The sequence below is a fragment of the Mus pahari genome, chromosome 1 (genome assembly GCF_900095145.1).
Source record: "Mus pahari chromosome 1, PAHARI_EIJ_v1.1, whole genome shotgun sequence".
NCBI classification, from domain to species: domain Eukaryota; kingdom Metazoa; phylum Chordata; class Mammalia; order Rodentia; family Muridae; genus Mus; species Mus pahari.
Window position 1 is genome coordinate 149,891,604 of NC_034590.1, and position 20,758 is coordinate 149,912,361.

A 20,758-nucleotide genomic window follows, 5' to 3' on the forward strand; every position below is an offset into this window, starting at 1 on the left:
GAGAGAGAGAGAGAGAGAGAGAGAGAGAGAGAGAGAAAGAGAGAGAGAGAGTAGATGTGCATGTAGGTATATTCTCTATGTTATTTTTTTGAAACACAGTTTCTCACTGAATCTAGAGCTTATCAATTAGTTAGATTCTCCAGCCAGTTAGCCCTGTGGGTCTTTCTGCCTTCACTTCCCAAGTGCTAAAATTAATAGTTGTCTGTGGCCACACAGTACTCTTTATGTGGGCACTTCAGATCTGAATTCAGGTCCTTGTATTCGTCCACAAGTCATCTGTCCACAGGACCATCTTCCTAGCCCCTGTTGTTGGTTTTCTTAATGATAGCCATTCTGACTAGAATGAAGTAGAATCTCAGTGTTGTAGTAAGTTTGCATTTTTTTGGTAATTAAATGTTGTATACACTTTCAAATGTTTATTGGAAAATGTATTTCTTCCTTTGATAACTGTTTATTCGTTTCACTAATTTAAGACTTCATTTAATTTAGGAAGGTCTTCTGATGAATATGAATTAGCAGAATTAATATTGTAAAAATGGCTGTATTATCACAAGCAATCTACAGATTCAGAGTGATCCCCATTAAAAACTCTCCATGACTTTCTTCACAGAACTTGACATGAAAACCCCAAATTTTATGTGGGATCACCAAAGACAGTGAATAGTCAAGACAATCAATCCTAAGTCGAGAGGCATCACAGCACCTGATCTTAAATTACACTATGAAGCTATACTAACAAAACCAGCATGGGACTTACTGGCACAGAAACGGACACATAGATCAACAGAAGAGAGTTGAGGACCCAGGATAAACTTACCCAGCTATAGCCATCCAATGCCCGGCAGAGCTGTTAACAACATTGGGAAAAAGATAGCCTCTTCAATGAATGATGCCACAAAAGCTGTTAGCCCCAGGAAGAGTCTGAAACTAGATCCAAATCTCTCACTCCGAACAGGACAGCAGATGAGATCGTTCATCACTGTAGAAAAAATGATATGCTTACAGTTCAGGGCGTAGAGTGCTGTCTGCTTTGAAGGATGCAGTTTTATTCTTTGAGAAATTCATACTTACATATGAAGTATTTTGATTGTATTCATCCCTTAGCCCCGCCCCCTGGAATCCACCCTCTAACTCCTCCCAACTTCATGTCCTGTTTGGTTTTTATTTGTTTATTTTGTTTTTCCTTCATGGTTAGGTTCAACTTAGACTCATAGGTGTGTGGGAATACACTGGAGCATGGTCAGCCTAGCATGGGCCACGCCCTTGAAGACAACTGTTTCCCTTTCTCCCAGAGTGCTTTTCTTAAATGCCTTTCTAGAGGTGGGTTCAGGTGGAGGGGTTCCTGTGAGAAAGAACAAAGTGACTAGTAGTGGTGTGTGTGTGTTGCCAAGCTGTGGGAAGTGATGAGATAAATGGGGTGTTGGCTCTTTTTTTTTTTTTTTTTTTTTTTTTTTACTAAGTTCTTACTGGGGAATAAGTAAGGGCCTTCAGAGTTGTCTGAGAATGTTCTAGATGTTTGGACCCTATAATAGTTTCAGAGAGATGCTCACATAGACTCTGGCCAGAAACCTTCGTAGAATATAGCTTGGCAGGAAGGAAAATGGAGGGGCTTCGGAGTGATATTCAGGACACAGAAGAATTCGCGAGACCAGGCTTGGGGAAATTGGGGCTGGACCACTCTGAGTGAAGCGCGTGTCTATTGGTAGATTGGACAGGCTTATCTTGATCAGATCAGCTTCAAACGTGGCTTCACATCCTCATTTAATATGAAATGTCATCTAAACCTGACCATATGCCTTTGATAAATGCCAGTTAAATGATTAGAGTGCTTGTGAGTGAGTGTATTTGTGTGTGTACATTTACATGTAGGTGTATGCGTGTGTATATGGAGGCCAGAGCTCAACCTCAAGTGTCATTCACAGCCACTGACCAACTCTTTTTTAATTTTTTCCCCAAAGACGGGGTCTATAACCGGGACTTGGGCTTACCAGTTAGCCTGGGCTTAGCTGACCAGTGAGTACCAGCCATCTGCTTGTCTCTGCCTCCTCAGGATTGGATTGTCAGTGCATGTGCCACACCCGGCTTTTTATGTGAGTGCTGGGGATTCATCTCTTGTCCTTAGCAAGAACTTTACCAACTGAGCCATCATCCCAGGCCCAGTGAGAGCACTTTATGGAACATTTGTACTCATTTCCTGTTATATAGTCTGACACATATTATTTAATACATATTTGTTAGTCACGTAGCTGGGTACGCCTTTAGTCTTAGCTACCTTACATGGAGGGTCCCTTGAGGGGATTATTTTGGGACCACTTGGACTATAAGACAAGACTCTGTCTCAAACTTACCCCCACCACACGAAATATATTGTATGAGTGAGTGAATGAATGAATGAATTATAACTGTTGGTAGTTCAGTGTGCTCGTAAGAAACGTGGGAGCCTATTATGACTTCAAAAGGGAAGTAATGTTTACAAACATAAAACGAGTGAGCCTTTGCTTTAGGGCGGCAAGGCAGAGGGATTATTTCATGATATCCTACTCTTCCAAAGGGCACTGATAAATTTGGTAGAGAAATTGTTGCCAAGCAGTGGTCACACATGCCAGTACTCAGGAGGCAGAGGCAGGTGGATCTCTGAGTATGAGGTCAGCCTGGTCTACAGGGTGAGTTCCAGGACAGCCAGGGCTTCAGAGAGAAACCCTGTCTCAAGGCAATAACAACAATAGCAGCAGCAGCAGCAGCAGCAGCAGCAGCAGCAACAGCAAAGAGACAACAACAAATTGTTGGTGTTTGTATGGATTTAATTACGCCTCCAAAGAATTCTTTTAAAGAATGGGATGGCATTATTTAGTACCATATCTAGGACTAGAATGCTTTTGTTTATGAGGAAAGAATAGAAGGGAGATATAATTAGGATGAATGCTGGCATCTTTTCTTTTACCTATCAGAGTTTTTTGTTTTGTTGTTTGTTTTCAAAATTTCTGCAATAAATGTGTGCTACTTTTATAATTTATATAAGTCTCTTTTCTTTCTTAATTTCTTTTTTTTTGGTTAAGAAGTTAGTGGGAAATGTGTTATAATAGCTTTTCAAAAGCTTGCCTTTAAGCATTGTACAATCACAGTAGCTATTTGAAATAATGGCATCGCGGCACTGAAAGCAAACCACACTGCCCACACTCCCTGTTTCAGGAGTCTAGACTTCCCAGTCATGGCACAGGTAACTTGGAGAGGAGCCAACATACCCAAGCACTGTGGTTTGGTAGATCACAGCTCCCCCTTCCCCCCACCACTGTTGGGGCCTTGGGAAGAACCCGAGGGCTGGTGGTACAGGCTGGAGAAGCAAGCTGGCTTCAGACTGTGGACTCTGCCAACTGTTCTCTGTGTATTTACCTTGGGATTACACCATCTTGAAAAATAGCAGAAGTGCCAAAGTATTAGCCTGAAGATGAACAAACAAGGAACCCCCCAAGCAAAATGATAAAATGTCATTGCCTGCTCTTCTTCCCCGGTTAGGTAACAAGTCCGAATAGTGTTTTCTCTCAACTATGAGGCCCAGCTCAAATGAACTTTGAGTTTTAATGAGGTGTTCTATTTGCGTTTTAAACTCTACTCAAAACAGGCCATGTGAATGACATCAACTGTTTGAGTCAGCTGTTGGCCCCGGGCATCCACCCAGCATTTGAGGTCATCGGTGGCATCTGTGAACTACAGGGGCGAATTTTTTTTTAGCTTGTTGGCTAGAGGGCCCCTCAGTGCCTTCACTGGTGCTAGTGTTAAGTAGACTATGGGTCTGAAGAAGAACATGCCTAGGAATGACCACGTAGTACATGATATATGTGGGTTAAAATGCCAGGGCTTTGTAGGAGAACGCCCATGAGACTGGAGAGTTATTTAATCTGGAAAATATCTTGTTCAGTGTGATGATGAAGTATATAGCATAGGCATCACCCACAGAAGAGGGTGCAGTAGGGACAGCCATGAAGAAACGTTTGCAGAAGCCAGTTCACACCTTCTTTTGATGACATAGGGATCACTTTACTGAGACACTGTAACGTGAGAGTGTGCTAGAGGAGGGCAGTACTGTTGCGTTTATCTCCTCCAGGCTGTGTTTTCATCACATGTATTTTTAATTCTTTGGAATTACACTCAGAGTAATTGAAGAACGACTCGTAAGAAGGCTGGCTTGAGGAAACATTCAGCAAATGGGTGTGTTGTTGCTACCTGTCAATTAATTAATAGCGGCTCACAACAGGAGCCTGTAGTTACGTCAGGAAAGTGGTGCCACTTGGCTGCTGGGGAAATTCAGGATTTAGATGCACAGGACATGTAATGCAAGACCCTTAAGGCAGCAGTTTCAGGTTCCTCATGAGGGTAACTACTCTCTGAGAGGTCCTCCCTGTTGGCTTCAGTCCATGTTGATTTCCACTAGTCCTAGCTGTGTGTTTTTTAAAAAAATCACAAGCTATGCACACAAATAGTCACTGACCTTATGTGCATTATTAAATTGAATGGCCCCCATACTTAGGCTGTCAAGACTATAATATTTGGTATTTTATGGCTCTCATTTTTTGTTTATAACTATGCAATAATTTAAGATTGTCCTGTACACAGAGATTATGCCCCTTCTTGTCAGCTGGTGTGGGACCTTACAATGTGCTAGTCACTTAGCAAACCCATAGAACTTTCAGAATGATTTGGTTGCCCTACTGTATAGGTTAAGGACAATGATTCTATCTTAGCAAAGGAATGATCTACATACAGCAGTAAGTGAGCAACTATTTACTGAGCCTTTTAATTATAGTGCTAGGGGATTATTTAAGTAAAATAGACGTGACTCCATGTCAGGATGCATGTGATAACTCCAGAAAGTGGTCATCGTGATGAGAAGAAAGGATACTAATTTTTTTGAGGGTTATATGATGAGCAATTTCCCCCCTATTTTACAGATGAACACACCAAGGCTTAGTGAGTCTGAGCTGTCTAAGATTTGTCTGTTAAGCAAGTGGTAGAGGCAGGCTCTGAAGCCTGTTGTGTATGTGAGTCTTTAAAAATTTCAGCAGTATATCATGTAGTTGAACAGGTTGATTGCTGTTTCTGGTGGTTTGAATAAGAATGGCCTCCATAGACTCATGTATTTGAATGCATGGTTCCTAGTTGATGGAACTATTTTGGGAAGGACTAGGAGGCGTGGCCTAGTTAGAGGAGGCATGTCACTGGGAGTGGGCTTTGAGGTTTCAAACGTCCAGGCCAGGCCTAGTCTTTCTTTCTGTCTCCAACTTGTGGGTCAGGATGTAAGTTCTTAGCTCCTGCTCCAGCGCCATGCCTGCCTGCTTGCTGCAACGCTCCCTGCTGTGATGGTCATGGACTCACCCTCTGAAGCTATAAGCAAGCCCAGCCCCTAATTAATGATTTCTCCTATAAACTGTATAAGTCGTGGTGTTTATGCACAGCAGTAAAATAGTAACTGAGACACCTTTCCAAGTCTGACCGTTGAGGGAGCAAGCAGAATGGAAATGCAGTTTGTGACCCTCAGAGATGAAAGAGAATTGGGAATTATGTGCCTGTGTGGCTTCTGCATTAATCAGAATGGAGAAAGTTTTAAGCTGAGTGTAACTGAATTCTAAGCATCTTGGGACCCTTGAGGCAAGAGAACTGTTGCAGATGGAGGACTGCTGGAGATGGAAGACCACTGCAGATGGAAGACCACTGCAGATTTAGGACCGCCTGGTATACATAGTGAGATCATATCTCAAAAAAAAAAAAAAAAAAAAAAAAAAAAACCCACACAAAACAGTCAAGTATTTTCAGAGCTTCTGAGAGAATGCCACTTAGAATCCTTCCACTTCATGTTTCCACTCCCTCAGCTCCTCAGCTCAACTTTACGTGTTTGCAACAGCACTGGTCTGTAGAACTTGATACCATTTCGAATATGTTCTGTGTACCTGAGCTGTCTAGTACAGTGGTCACTAACTCATATGACTCTCGAATATCTGAAAGGCGGTAGGCACAACCAAGGAGGCCAGAGAAGGTCCTGACTTCTCTCGTGCTGGAGTCACAGGGAACTCCACTGGGAACCGATCAGGTCCTCTGGAAAGTCATCAAGCACTCTTGATCACCGAGCCATCTCTTCAGCTCCAAATTATAGGAGTTTTTAGAAAATTATTTATGCAGTGGTTTGTGGCTGCTGGGGTACAGTGGGAGGGAGTTTTAGGTTGAGGACCTTTGCTCGAGTAGACAGCCCCACATACATGCACACACCAGCATCACTAACCAGACTCCATGGGCTAAAAAAAAAAAAAAACAAAAAACAAAACCAAAGTCCATGATGTTGGAAGGAAGATGTGGGACTGGTTCTCAGAGGACTCAGAGGGGAGGAAGTGGGGAGTGATTTCGATCAGACCATATTGTGTATGTGTTAAAAGTGATAAAAGCATTCAGACTACAAGATCTTCTCCAGGTAAATCTATTTTGAGAACTCGCCCCCTTTCTGTGGCTCTCCCTTTTGGTTTTCTGAAAGGTAGGAGTTTTAAGTTCTGACTAAACCCATTTCACCCTTCCCTCTTCTTTATGGTTAGTGCTTTTTCTGTCCTGAGAAAATGATCTGTGTCTTAACGTCATAAAGACATTTTTAACTTCCTCCTGGAAGTTTTACTTGTGGACTTTCTGTTTGGGCTTGTAATCTGTTGTGAGTTAACATTGTTATGGTGGGGTATAATGGCCTTATTCCAACAGAGTCTCATGAGCAGTGGAGCATCAACATCCTGTCCCTCTTCCTTTGACTTCAATCTGGAACTGGATGCTCACAGTTCTTATTATTTCTGGAGAGATGACTGTATTACTGTATTTACCAGAATGGCTTCCATTCCTTATGACTTTTACAAATGAGACTTAACCTGATAGGGGCAATATTTTTGTGAACCTCCTTACTTTTGTCCATTTTATGAAGGTATAAGTTGAAAACTGCTTCTGTAGCATTTTCATCTATGCCAGCCGACTCCCCATGACAAACATGCACAAAATCTAAAGTTGAGGTGTTTAGGTCTTTGGAGTCTTAAGCCTGCCATTTCACACTCTGAAAGATTTCTAATGGAGAAAGTTAAAGCTCTGAGGGGTTAAAATTTTGTGGTCTTGGACAAGGACCCAGAGGAGTGCACCAGAGCTTTGGGGGAAATGTTTCAAAGCTTTATTTCCTGTGAGTTATGGAATTTCCATCGTAACAGTTCAGAGAAAGGAGGTCAGGAGGGAGTGGAGCTGAAGACACTTGGAAGAAGCAACAGAGGGGACCGGCTTGTACCATGCAGTGTTTGTGTGTGGGCATGTGCACATTGTACCCACGTATCTCATGTCCACGTGACAGGGAGCTAGAGAGGACAGTCGTGAGAGCACACATTCCTTCTTTAATCTCTTTGCATGGTGGGTCTGCAGGAAGAGAATGTATAAGTTAACAACCATTCCCCTGGTTGGCTGGCTGTCATCCACAGATACTCGAACAACTTCAGTAAAACCCTTTATGCTTAAAGACGCAAGCAGAAGTGTTAAGTCCAGCATTCACAGTTGCCTTAGCGCCTCTTTCTTAGGATGGTGAAATCTATGAGCGGCTTTCACTGTTATTGGCAGGATAAAATGTTCTCCTGAGAACCTCAGACAAGCTCTCTCAGCTCTGCCCTAGGCATTCTCCCTCTCTTATCTGTTGTTAAGTATGCTGTTCCCTCGATTCAAAGTCTCCTTGGCTATAAATAATTGCTGTCTTTCTGTAAAGTCTCAGCTCAAATCCTCTATCTGTCAAATCGTTGCTGGTCTTCTGGTCAAGAACCATTTGAACTATGCACACTGGAACAGGTGCAAAAACTGTTTTCTGATAACTAAGGCTTATTTATTTATTGATTGATTGATTGGTGTATATTAATTGTACATGGTGCTAGCTTTCGTAACACCATTTTCATACAAGTCTGTAACATTCTTCATGAAATTCTCATGTTCATCTCATCATCTAAGATTGATGTCTCAGATCCAGCCATCATATCTTTCTTCAGAGTAGCACAGAAGAATAAGAGGCAGGGGGGAGCCCCTTGTACCTTCAGGGACATTTATCAGAAGTTGCAACCCACTTTTGCTTATATCTCATTAGCTATAACATAGTCACATGGCCACGTTTAGATATAAGGGGTAGCCATAACCCTGTCCTGAAATTCAGAGATCATGTTATTGAGGACAATCATAAGCACAGATTTCCAGAGGGGGAGAGGACCATGAGTAAGGAGTCTGTTACCCAAGTGATACTGTGTTAATGTAAATATTAAATGAGATAATACATACTACAGTTTGAGCATGTTTTACACACAGTTCATGTTCTGTTGAGAATTAGCCATCTTTTTTTTTTTTTTTTAAGATTTATTTATTTATTATATGTAAGTACACTGTAGCTGTCTTCAGACACTCCAGAAGAGGGAATCAGATCTTGTTACGGATGGTTGTGCGCCACCATGTGGTTGCTGGGATTTGAACTCTGGACCTTCGGAAGAGCAGTCGGGTGCTCTTACCCACTGAGCCATCTCACCAGCCCCTCGCCATCGTTTTTATAGTTAGATTTGATAGCCATCCATTCACTCCGTCTCTTCAGCATATTTTGGGTTTCCTCAGTGCTGACTGTTGCTGCTCTGTTGAACTCCTTCGGCAGCATCTGAAGAAGACCACTCACTACTCAAGATGCTTTCCCCTTTGTTAAACAACTCTGCAAGACAGGGAAATCTTTACGATTTCTTCTCAATAATTCATATGCTTTGGCCCTTATCCTGCCTCTGGAGATAATATGAAATTAGCCTTTATTCATCATGAGACTTCATGAGACATGCTGCACACACAGCAGTCAGGACTCCCACTTCATTTTCTGGCTCTAAACATGCATCTCATCATCTCATTATTTATCTGGCACAAGGTGGGTGAACCTCTTTTATAAAGGGCCAGATGGTAAATATTTTTGGTTTTGTGTAACACGTGGTCTGTGTCACAACTCCCCAATTCCGCAGTTATAACGTAAAACCAGACATAGATGTGACATAAATGAGCAGATGTAACTGTACTGCTGCAATAAAACTTTATTTATAAAGTCTGGTGGCAGGCCAGCTTTGTACCTTAGGTTGTAGTTTTCAACCCCCTGTTTTAGCCCATGAAAAATCATTAACACCATTCATTATTCTTGGCTGATGTGCCCCTATTCTGATGCTAAAAGCTTCCCACATGTCACTCCCCAATTCCTTATTCCCTTTATCTGTTTTTCTTATCTTGCTGCTTTGTCTATGACTCCCAACACAGCTTGGATCTCCATAGCTCTGTCTTTTGGTTATTCATTCTCCTAATCATACTGTCTACCCCCAATAATTCTCTAGCTTAGACATACTACCTTGACATGTTCCCCTGATATTACATATCCTTACTTAGGCCATACATTCTTTGAACTCTTCTGGGGTGGTCCTTTTCTAGTCTCCCTCATAAGCATGTCCATGTAAGAAAAGCAATCAACCTTATTATTTTATGTCCTTTTGCTTTTCAAAGCTGTTAGAGTATGGCCCACATTTTGGTGCTTCTAATGTTGTTTAGACAATATCATAATGCTTGTTGTATCTTTAATCCTCATGTTATTTGACCACTTCTTTTAAAGTCAATCCAGGGCTGCCCAAGAGAGTCTAGATAGAAATCAGTAGTTGTTGGTTGCCTATCCACTTTTGACATATGTAACATATATGTTTCTTCCTAGTATTATAAATGTGGAAAGGATAATTTAAGCATGATAACCAATTGAGAGTCATAAAACTGATATTTCAAGGAGTTGATTCCAGTTATTAAAACAGAAAGAAAACCTAGGCAGACTTGGTGAGTCATCTATTGAGAGTAAATTCAACGCCATGTCACTGTCACAGCAGAGTCACTGAACTTTGCCTGTCCTTTCTTGTGCATAGTATAGAAAAATAGACACACCGCCTGACTTGGTATCTTTCAAAACATCTTACTCACAACCTTATTTTTGAAGGCAATTTTACTTCTATTTTGCAGGAGGGAAACTCACATCCTGACTATACAGTATCACCCTGAGATTCCACGCCCTGGGTTTGGCTGTCTTTGTGCATTATTTCCCTTCACAGTGCTCTTCTCTGAAGGTGTGCTCCACGTCATCATTTTGCTGACTCCTGCTTGTCTTCAGTGATGCAGCCCAGCTACCATCGCCAGGAGGCCCACTGTGAAAACTAATCTTGCCTCATGCCCACCATCTGTTTTAGGTGTTTCAGCATCCTCTGCCCTGTTTGTAGCATACCTTGACTGGTCATTTATTAGCTCATAAAGAAATCAAGGGCAAGATGCTTGCCTCATTTAATTTTTCACTCAGTAAACATTTGTTGAAAAAAAAAAAAAGGAATATCCTGAGACGGAGCCAAGGCCAGGGAGTCAGTTCCCCCATGATGCCTCTCATTCTTGACTACAGCTGGAAGCAAAACAAAGATCATTGCTTCAGTGGACTGTCTACAATCTCCAGCCTTGTGAAACGAACTCAAATAAAAGATAGGCTACTCCCAGCAGCCGTGTGTCTATAAACAACAGAACCTGAAACCATGAGGTCTCAGACTGGATGTAAGAGAAAACAGCACAGCGATTAGCGAAGGCTTCTGGAGTCAGGCTTCTTAGATTTGAATCCTCCACCATTCCTTGATTTGGCTTTTCTAGGCTTTGATGTCCAGTTTCCCAAGGAGAGCAGAATTTACTTGTATTGTCTGTTGCTATACAGCAATATTCCACAAAATTTATGGTGAAAAACAACGAGCATATAGTAATCCATATAACTCTGGGTAGGAATGTGGAAGAGGCCTTAGAGGATTCAGGGTCTATCTCTCCCCCTCCCTTTCTCCTCTCTTTATTTTTTATTCATGTATCCCTGGCTGTCCTAGAACTCACTGTGTAGACCAGGCTAGCCTTAAACCCACAGAGATCTGCCTGCCTCTGCCTCTTGAGTCCTGGGATTAAAGGTGTGTGCCACCACTGCTGATGGCTGAGGGTGTCAGATGCTGGCTACAGCTGTAATTACTGGAAGTCTTAACTGAGACCAGAGGGGCCTTTCTCAAGATGATGCACTCACATGCCATTGGCAGGCGGGTTGGGTGGGGGAGGGGGAGGCTCAGCAGCAGCTGAGCCAGAGCCCAATGACCTACTCCCAGAATTCCTCATGTTCCCTCCCTCATCACATGGGAATTTGCTTGACTCTGTTAGGGTTGCATGCAGGGGCTGGCTGTGGACAGTATAAAATGTAGCACTAGGAAGAGGTTCAATTTAGTTAAAGAAAAAAGGATGAAGTCATTTAATTAGCTAAGCCATTTAAAATACTACAGCTTCATAAATCAAAGTCTTTTATGTCTACTTATATTCGACTAAACAATTTCTTACTAAAATGAAACCAAAGAGATATTTTCTTTAAGTGTGTAGTTTGTGAGTGGGGAAGGGACGGAAATGTTGACTAAAGATGCATTTTGGAATATTTAAGTCCGCCGTTAATTTCTTCCCTTTTTTTTTTTTTTTTTGGTCTCATATCTTCTTTGTTTACCTTTTGGTTTTGTAAGTATTAATGAATTTAATTGTGTTGCTTTTCTTCTAAGTGATCAGAGTGTACACCTTTGGTCTGCCTTTCAATAACCATATATGATTCATGTAGAAGTAGCCTTGTAGGATTAATGTTCCAGGACCCTCCTCTTGACCTTTGTTCCGCCCAGACACTTCACATCAATATTTATAAGAAATACAACAACACACAGTCACTCTTTTTGCTTTAAATGATGAATTATCTTGCTAAGTGATTTAAAAAATGAAAAAAGATCATGCACATATTCAACATGTTTAGGCTTTCTATTTCTTTATAGGTAGACATATCTAGAATTTTTCTTCTGCACAAAGGTCTTCCTTTATTACTTTCTGTAGTTCAACCCTGCTAGAATTATTTTGGCTCTGCATGTCTGAAAAAGGTCTTACTTCATCTTCATTGGTTGAAGACATTTCTTTGCTATTGAATTCTGCTTAATAGTTTTTTTTTTTTCTTACTCTGTTCTTTCCTTGCTTGAATTGTTTCAGACGAGAATATATTGTTTTACCTTTGCAACTCCTGTCTTATGTCCCTAGTGCCTTTGGCCATCCTGAAGTTCTAGCTTTTTCCCTTTTACACACACACACACACACACACACACACACACACTATTGGGTTCTATTTGGGCCTGGAAACTCTCTAAGCAGTGAGCTCAGGTATTTACACTATTTTCACTTTTTTTTCTTTTGCTTCAGATATCAACATTTTGTTTTTTCTGTTTATTGTGTAAAAACTGATCTTTTTTTCTTTTTTCCTGCTTGGATTTTATTTAATCCACCAGGATAAATCTGATTTTTGTACTCCGTTTTTGCTGGAAGCAGAAGTTCTGTATTGTCAAGCCAAAATGATACATGCTTAAAATATTCAAACTAACTTTTGATTGCAAAACTCTCTCATCAGAATTGACCTACAGTTTTCATTAACTTAAAATTATCAATTGGATTTTGAAAACCGATTCAATGCCATAATGTTTGACATTATCTCTTTTCTTACAGGGCACAGAAAACACTCAAACTGGATTTTTACACATTGCACATTAGCAATAAACCACAAGTCGCAGAATGTGATCCCGAACAAAATCCTTCTAAAAGAATTAGCTTCGGGCAACAGAGAAAAGAAGAAAACGGACCTGTGGTTTTGAAATACTGGTGTAAAACAAACTGTTCTTGTAGGAAACTACAACTGGAATGTTTTGTTGGGCTCTTAATATACCTGAACGACAGGAACTGTCAGCTTGCTTCGCACAAAGACTGGAATGATCTGAGATTATCTCTTGTCTGGACATGATCGCCAGGGAAGTGAACACAGAAAAGTAGCTGCATGAAGGACAGTGGTCAAGATGACGTCCGAAGAAATGGCCGCTTCCGTCCTCATCCCTGTGACTCAAAGGAAAGTGGCTTCTGCCCAGGCAGTGGCAGAAGAGAGGAGTGAAAAGGTCTCAGATGCCCGGATTCCTCAGGCACGTGCTGGCAGGCAGGGTGCGCTCATCCCTCCTACCATCTCACAGTGGAACAAACGTAAGGAAGAGTCTTCTAGAAGTGATTTGTCCAAGGTCTTCTCAATAGCGAGGGGGGAACTAATCAGCGATGAGAATCACAACGAAGAGGGCTGGGAGGAAACCGCACCGGACTCCACGGTAAACCATGCGATTAACTGCAGCAGCTTAGTGCAAAGCCACCAGCACCAGCTTCCCCAGAACCAGCTTTGTGAAGCCCGTGACTCTGTCCCAGAAGAAGACCCGAGTATGCAGCCTGGAATTCCTTACCCACTGGAAAGGAAGGTGCTTCCTGGAATTCAACTGGAGATGGAGGACTCTCCCATGGACGTGAGCCCTTCGGGAAGTCAGCCTGGGATCATGGAGTCCAGCGGACCTCACTCTGACGGCCACACGGCGGTATTTCACTTCCATTATGAAGCTGACAGGACAATGCCGGATGCTTTTCATGCCCTGTCAGAAAACTTGATTTTGGATGACTGTGCAAATTGTGTTACTCTTCCTGGGGGGCAGCAAAATAAAAATTGCATGGCGTATACTTGCAAACTGGTGGAGTTAACAAGAACCTGTGGAAGTAAGAATGGGCAGCTCAAGTGTGAGCACTGTACTTCGCTGCGCGATGAATACCTGTGCTTCGAAAATTCCTGCCCAAAGGCCGATGAGGTCTGCTCAGGTGGTGGCTTTTGCGAGGACGGCTTTGCTCAGGGTCCTGCTGCCAAGACTTTTCTGAGCCCTCTGGAGGATTTCTCAGGCAATTGTGAAGACGTAGACGATTTTTTTAAAAGCAAAAAGGAGCGGTCCACTTTGTTAGTCCGAAGGTTTTGTAAAAATGACAGGGAAGTTAAGAAGTCTGTGTATACTGGGACAAGAGCCATCATGAGAACTCTGCCTTCCGGCCGTATTGGGCCGGCTGCTTGGAATTATGTTGATCAGAAGAAAGCTGGTCTCCTATGGCCTTGTGGGAATGTAATGGGACCTCTGTCAGCAATGGACATAAGGCAAAGTGGGAGCCAACGTCTGACTGAAGCCCAGTGGTGCCTGGTAAGAGTTTGGGTTTCTTCCCATCACCTTTTTTGTCTTATATTTTCCTCTTTTCCTTCATCCTCCTTTAGGAGTGTTGGATAGAGGGTCTTACAGATATAGGTCTGGAATTTGCTATGTACATGGCCTAGCTTGTCCTTGAACTTGTGATCCTCCTGAATTTTGAGATTACAGGTGTACCTGTTTCCATTATTTCGGTAAACTTGATTTTTCATTATTTATATTGCTTTAACTAATGGACAAGATAAAGCAAGATCTGTCAAAATATGATTCTTACAGGAGTCTTTTGTAGTTACTGGGATTTAGATATTACAATTCATAGGTCTCAAGTCTCAGTTGGCTCTGCAGCAATATAGGCTATGCAATACACAGAGGCCTATGTAGGGAGTGGAAATTAGAGATTTTCTGATGACAGAAAAATGGTTTTGTCTATTAGCTTTGGAGAGGCATCTCCAAGTCTTTTTTGTGTTTTGTGATCTACTGTGGCCGTTTGCTTTACTGTCCTGAAGGGGCTTAAATCCATCTTTCCTCTCTATTCCCTTAGACTTATCTATCTATCTATTTATTTATTTATTGGGTGTGTGTGCTGTGTACGTACCTCTTCAATGAAGGCTACAGATGTAAAATAACACTTTAAATGCACCAAATGCAATGGAAAACATCAGTAAAGAAGAAAATTATGTAGATTTGCATTTATGAGACACAAGATGATTTTGAAATTGTGAGATGGTAATTTACGTGCATCTTTCTTACCATACTGCTTATTGCTACCTAGGAATGTGATAGCCTCTTGTTCTAGGAAATCCCTCTAATCTAGTCAAATAGAGATCTCCCTAAATAGCTATAATATTGTAAGGTATCCACCATGACCATGACACAATGTGAAAAATCTGTGTTATTTTTATTGGTGACACGATCAGTTACTTCTGCTTCTATCTAACTTTGTTGTAAAAGTTCACAATTAAAGAAATGCTAAATTTCTACATAAGATGAATGAGAATATTCTTTTTTTCTTTAAATTCCCATCCAAGTTTCTGGGTCCTCTGAATGCTTTACAGTTTTCTCTCTTTAACCATACACAGCCAGGTGACCTTCTCTGGACTGATCTGCTCTGCTGAAGACATCACTATATACTTTGCCTTCTCATTGTTTCTTTTTCCTCTTTTCTTTCTTGTGATAGAGTCTCCTGTAGTCCTGGCTGGTCAAAGTTCAAAGCCAGTGCTTTGAACTTCCGATTCTCTGTTTCTAACAAGTGCTGGGATTATGGGATTGCACCGCCACGCCCCATCACCTATTCTATTCCTGCTTCCTTCAGCGATTCTCTCTGGGAAGTTGTTTCTAGAATGTTTTTCACACTTCTTTATTATCCTAAAGGAAGCTTCCGAAGGAAGTTAGTGTTGGGTTGGCTGTGAGTTTTAGGGTGATTATCCGATAGGCTAGGCTTCCTCCTGCTCCCCCAACCCCTGAGGCTGTGGGGCAGCAGCTCCTAAACCCCTTCACTGGTCAGACCCTGGCTGGTTAATTTACAGTTGAAAGAAACCAAACTGTCCCCTCCCTGCTTTGTCCCTTGCGGCTAGGGGCGGTCACCACAGCTCAGCTAGAGTGGGGCTCAGGAAGGTCTTTTCCCTTTGTCTCAGCTGCCCTCCTGGAGGCTGTGAGCCTTTTTATTGGCACTTATGGTATAGCTGGGCATGGCCTGGCTCTCTCTCCTTTTTTTTTTTTTTTTTTTTTGGCCACACTGTCTGAAAGTCTTCCCTAAAGTATAGCCTCTTCTTCACATTTGTCTTTTAGAGTCTGGTGGGAATGCTTAGCAAAATTGGCACAGCTGAAATATATTCACTTGCTCTGGGTCTTGTGAAGTATGCCTTTCATCTGAGGATGTGGTACCCCAGCGGTATCCCAGTCACACATACACTCCCATTCTGTTTTTCGATTTTTTTTTTTTTTTTTTTTCACGTGTACCCTGCCTGGCTGCTCAGCAATGTTTTAAGAGCCCTGTGTCTATATAACACAAACATAATTCCAAATGCACAGAAAACAAGGACAATGACATGGTTGATAACAGATTCTAGAGTTGATCCACATTTAAATTATGGCTTGGAATCCATAAGTGATTGACAGGTCCTAATTACCTTTCAAGGGAACCAGGCATAAAGGCGCCATTGTAGGCCACTCTGCGGTGAGATGCTATCCTTAGCACAGTGCTGAAAGCAGAGAGTGCTCCTGCCCTCCAGTCCTTGAGCTTCTTACTTGGTTGTGGACTCATTCTCACCTGGTCCTTCTCTTTGGTGGCCTCTCAGGTAAATTGACAGCAGTATAAAATCTAATGTTCACATGACTCCATATCTGCGGGCTTTGCGTTCTTTGATGTCCACGTGATACAAATTGAAAGCATTTGGAAAACAAAATTGCTAGTACTGTAGTGTGGTGATAGAGAGCTTGCCTATTACACATAAAGCCCCAAGTTTAAATTCCAATAACCACTGCCTCCCCCCTACCCACAAATATTTAGACAGGCCTGACACCATAGACCTATAATCTCAACTACTCAGGAGCCTGAGGCAGAACTAGTACATGTTCAAGGCCACTTTGTGAGACCCCCCCCACGTCAAAATAAATACAAGAAAAGCCTGAAGATATAGCTTAGTGGTGTGGAGTTTGCCTAGCCTCTTAGAGGCCCTGGGTTCAGTTCCAAGTAACACACACAAGCACACATACCTCTTATTAGCACATCCAGCTGTGTTTTCTGGTCATTATTCCCCACACGACATAGCACAGCACAGCACCTATTTACAAAGCATTTACATCATGTTAGTTGCGTTTACATTATGTTAGTAACCTAGCAGTGGTTAAAAGTGTATGCAGGGGTGAATATGTAGCGTGCACACTCTAACCAATTTTATATAAACGACTTGAATACCTGAAATTTTGAGTTGCCGTGGCTGTCCAAAGGGCAGCTGTACTACCTCAGCCTAAACCATGTTGCCCAAACAGTCCTTCCTGTGCATTGCTGGCATGTGTTATTCATTTAATTAGTTCTTTGGCATCATATTTTTTGTTTCTGGGTGTGTTGGTCAGAACAGCCCAGTGAATTTATATTTTCACAGCTGTGTGGAGAGAATGGGTTTGGATGAAGACATTAATGAGGATTCATGCTTGCTGACTAACCAGATTGTCAGCCTACTCCTGCTTGTGAAACATTAAAGCCCCCCTCCCACGTATGCACTCCCTCTTGCTCTAAATCTATTGGCTCCACAAAGTAGAGTTTAACAAGTGGCTAAAGTCTGCAGGTTAAACATTTGACTAAGGGTGTTTATCCTTTTTTGCTGTTGCTGTTGTTGTTTTTAAATAGTATTTTAAGATTTATTTATTTTATGTATGTACCCTCTATCTACATGTCTACCTGCAGGCCAGAAGAGGGCATCTGATCCCATTGTAGATGGTTGTGAGCCACCACATGGTTGCTGGGAATTGAACTCAGGACCTTTGCTGAGCCATCTCTTCAGCCTCTTTGTTTTGGTTTTAAAATTCTCTCCCTGGCTAAATCTTGTGGAGTTCAAAAAGCCTCAAGTTATCTTACAGGTGGATTCAAGCACAGAAAGCACCAGTTCTTGTTTTGACAAACTTGCCTGTGTAACTCCGGCTCTATTCGGTAGTGATGGAAAGGGATCTGGGTAGCCAAGACAGAAACATCAGCTGCTCTCCTGCTTGCACCTCCAGGGCTTCCCTTCTCTGATCCATAGAGGGGTTACTCTATGTGAATATAGATGGTAAACCAGAGAAGATTCATACTGAGTTTTAAAAATAATAGGAAATAATTTAAGAAGATTTTATAAAGGAAAACCACCCAAGTTTTAGAATCTGATTAGAAAAACTGTAAGTAAAAAAGGTAGTCACAACCAGCTTCGTGTGTCCTGCCCCATCGCTTCCTAAAATGCTGGTTCTTTACTGCCAAGCACAGACCGTTAAACTTAAGAGACAATGAACAATTGAGCAGTAATACCTTTGTTGAGATAAAAGTGTTGGAGGAAGGGAGGGAGGGAAGAAGAGAGGGAGAGAGGGAGGGAAGGAGAGAGGGAGGAAGGGAGGAAGGGTGTGTATGTATGCTGGGAATTGAACCTACGGTCCCTCCTTGCTAGCCAAGCAGTCCACCACTGAGGTATTTTCAAATGGAGCTAAACCAAACCTTAGGAAAAAGCTAACGCCTCTGATGTGTGACTCACTGCTGGTCAAACTCATGTGTTAAGCTAAAGATGTAACTCTTATAAAGGACCCAATCATTTGAACCTCACTGTCCAGCCTTTGAAGTAGCAAAAAGGCCTGATTTTCTGCTTTGAGCATTTGGCTACCCTAGAGATCAGTGACACTTTGATCAGTGAAATGATTACAATTTCTTCTGGTGCTTAGACCAAGCTAGAAGCTTCCTGGTGGCTTCTTCCTCTACTGAAGCTTCAACAGCATTTATGACATGGGTTAGGAAGTTTCCTGCTGATAGATGTGTGTGTGAGAAAGAGCCGGTTCCACTAGCCCCACACATGCAGTTATAGTTAGTACGTCAGTGCTGGGTTGTCTGAGGCCAGCCTGGGGTAGATGGAACTACTCACCTTGATTAGCTGACCTAATGATGCATCTATTTCCTTATCTCTGTAGTTACTCTCTTTGGCTAGGTTCTGAGAAAAGGTGGAGTAATAACCTTCCACTTGGACTCTGGTATGAGATGTATGTATTTCTGCTACTCTTATGATGCTGGGACAGGATCAGTCTCAGGACTTTCCCGCTTTGCTGCAGTTGTCTTACATAAATGGAGATCTCAGCTTCAGAGATCCATCTCTTGGAATGGCCGTTTGTATGTGGCCTGGAAATGATCTGAGCCAGTGGAAGGACATGCCATCAGGTGATGGCCTGGTCTCATCCTTGCCCTGCACTTTGCTGCCTGGGACCTTAGGATACCATGGATTGATTGCCATAGTCATGAGCAGTGGGAGTTTCCCTCTCGGGGAACATGCAGACAGCAGACAGACAGGCTCAGAGACATCTTAGGGTGGTGGGGAGGTTTCCGTCCTGGTGACCAAATGATTCAGCATTCAGGGACTTGAAGCATCAGTGCAGGGCTGGGTGTGACTATCTTCTGCCCTCCACAACACACTGGTGGCTCGTTCCTCCCTGAAAAACTGTTCTCAGAGTCAGAGAGCTGACTCATGTTCCGGCCCTCAAAGACTTCGAGAAACCCACATGGTGCTCTCTTAGGTGGTCTGGGTACATGAAGACCTCAAGAAGGCAAAGCCTTCACTTTCACTTGCCTCAATATTTTCTGACCAGTCGACACTTTAGCACATATTAATGCTTCATGATTTTTTTTTGTTACTATGCCATTGTATTGTATTTATCTATTTATCTATTCATTAGTTGCTGAACATCGAACTTTTTCTGCTCTGACTCTGAGTAATGTTTTTGTGAACTTGTTTTTTCTTTGAAGGGTAAAGGATTGAACTCATGGCTTCTTCCATGCCAGAAAGGTGTTCTAGCACTGAGCTGTATTCTCAGCCCTGTGAGCATTCAAACACAGGCTTTTGTGAGAATGTACATTCCCAGTTCTTGTCAGTACATACCTAGGAATGGTGGCAGGTGCATATACCTATACGTTTGACCTTTTCAGGAGTCAGCAGACAGTTCCTCCAAGTATCTGCCTCATGCCCACAGTGAGGCATGATGCACTGATGTCTCCATGACCTCAGCAGGCCTTGAGATTGTCGCTGTGTTTGTTCATAGCCATCCTACTTGGATATGAAGTGATAATCTTTTTATAGTTTTTATTTGTATTTTTGTGATAGTTAATTCTTCCCAGCATTTCCTCATGTGCTTGTTTGCATTTTTTTGTTTTGTTTTATTTATTTATTTATTTTATATGTAAGTACACTGTAGCTGTCTTCAGACACTCCAGAAGAGGGAGTCAGATCTTGTTACGGATGGTTCTGAGCCACCATGTGGTTGCTGGGATTTGAACTCTGTACCTTCAGAAGAGCAGTCGGGTGCTCTTACCCACTGAGCCATCTCACCAGCCCGCTTGTTTGCATTTTTATGGAGAAATTTCTAGTCAAATCCTGGAACTGAACTCAGGACCCCATACATACTAGACAACTCAACCATTAAACAACCCTGGCCTCTTTTGTCCATTTTAAAATTGAGTTGTCTTTCATTTTGAGTTCTTTTATATATTCTAGACATAAGTCCATGATCAGTGTCTTAGACAGGGTTTCTATTCCTGCACAAACATCATGACCAAGAAGCAAGTTGGGGAGGAAAGGGTTTATTCAGCTTACACATTGGGGAGGAAAGGGTTTATTCAGCTTATACATTCACATTGTTGTTCATCACCAAAGGAAGTTAGGATTGGAACTCAAGCAGGTCAGGAAGCAGGAGCTGATGCAGAGGCCATGGAGGGATGTTATTTACTGGTTTGCTTTTCCTGGCTTGCTCAGCTGGCTTTCTTATAGAACCCAAGACTATCAGCCTAGGGATGGCACCACCCACAAGGGACCTTCCCCCTCCCCCATCACTAATTGAGAAAATGTCTTACAGTTGAATCTCATGGAGGCATTTCC

The 20,758-nt window shown here is 42.2% G+C and overlaps 1 protein-coding gene across 3 annotated transcripts in view; it reads left to right on the forward strand.

Moving 5' to 3' along the window:
- The window catches only part of Plce1 (phospholipase C epsilon 1), a 300,309-nt gene that overhangs the window by 26,491 nt on the left and 253,060 nt on the right, over nt 1–20,758 (forward strand). For all 3 annotated transcript variants that reach the window (XM_021196340.2, XM_021196332.2, XM_029538628.1), the window contains exon 2: nt 12,616–14,156. In XM_021196340.2, coding sequence (XP_021051999.1) covers nt 12,960–14,156 — 1,197 coding nt within the window. In that variant the 5' untranslated portion in view covers nt 12,616–12,959. The remainder of the gene's footprint in view (nt 1–12,615; nt 14,157–20,758) is intronic.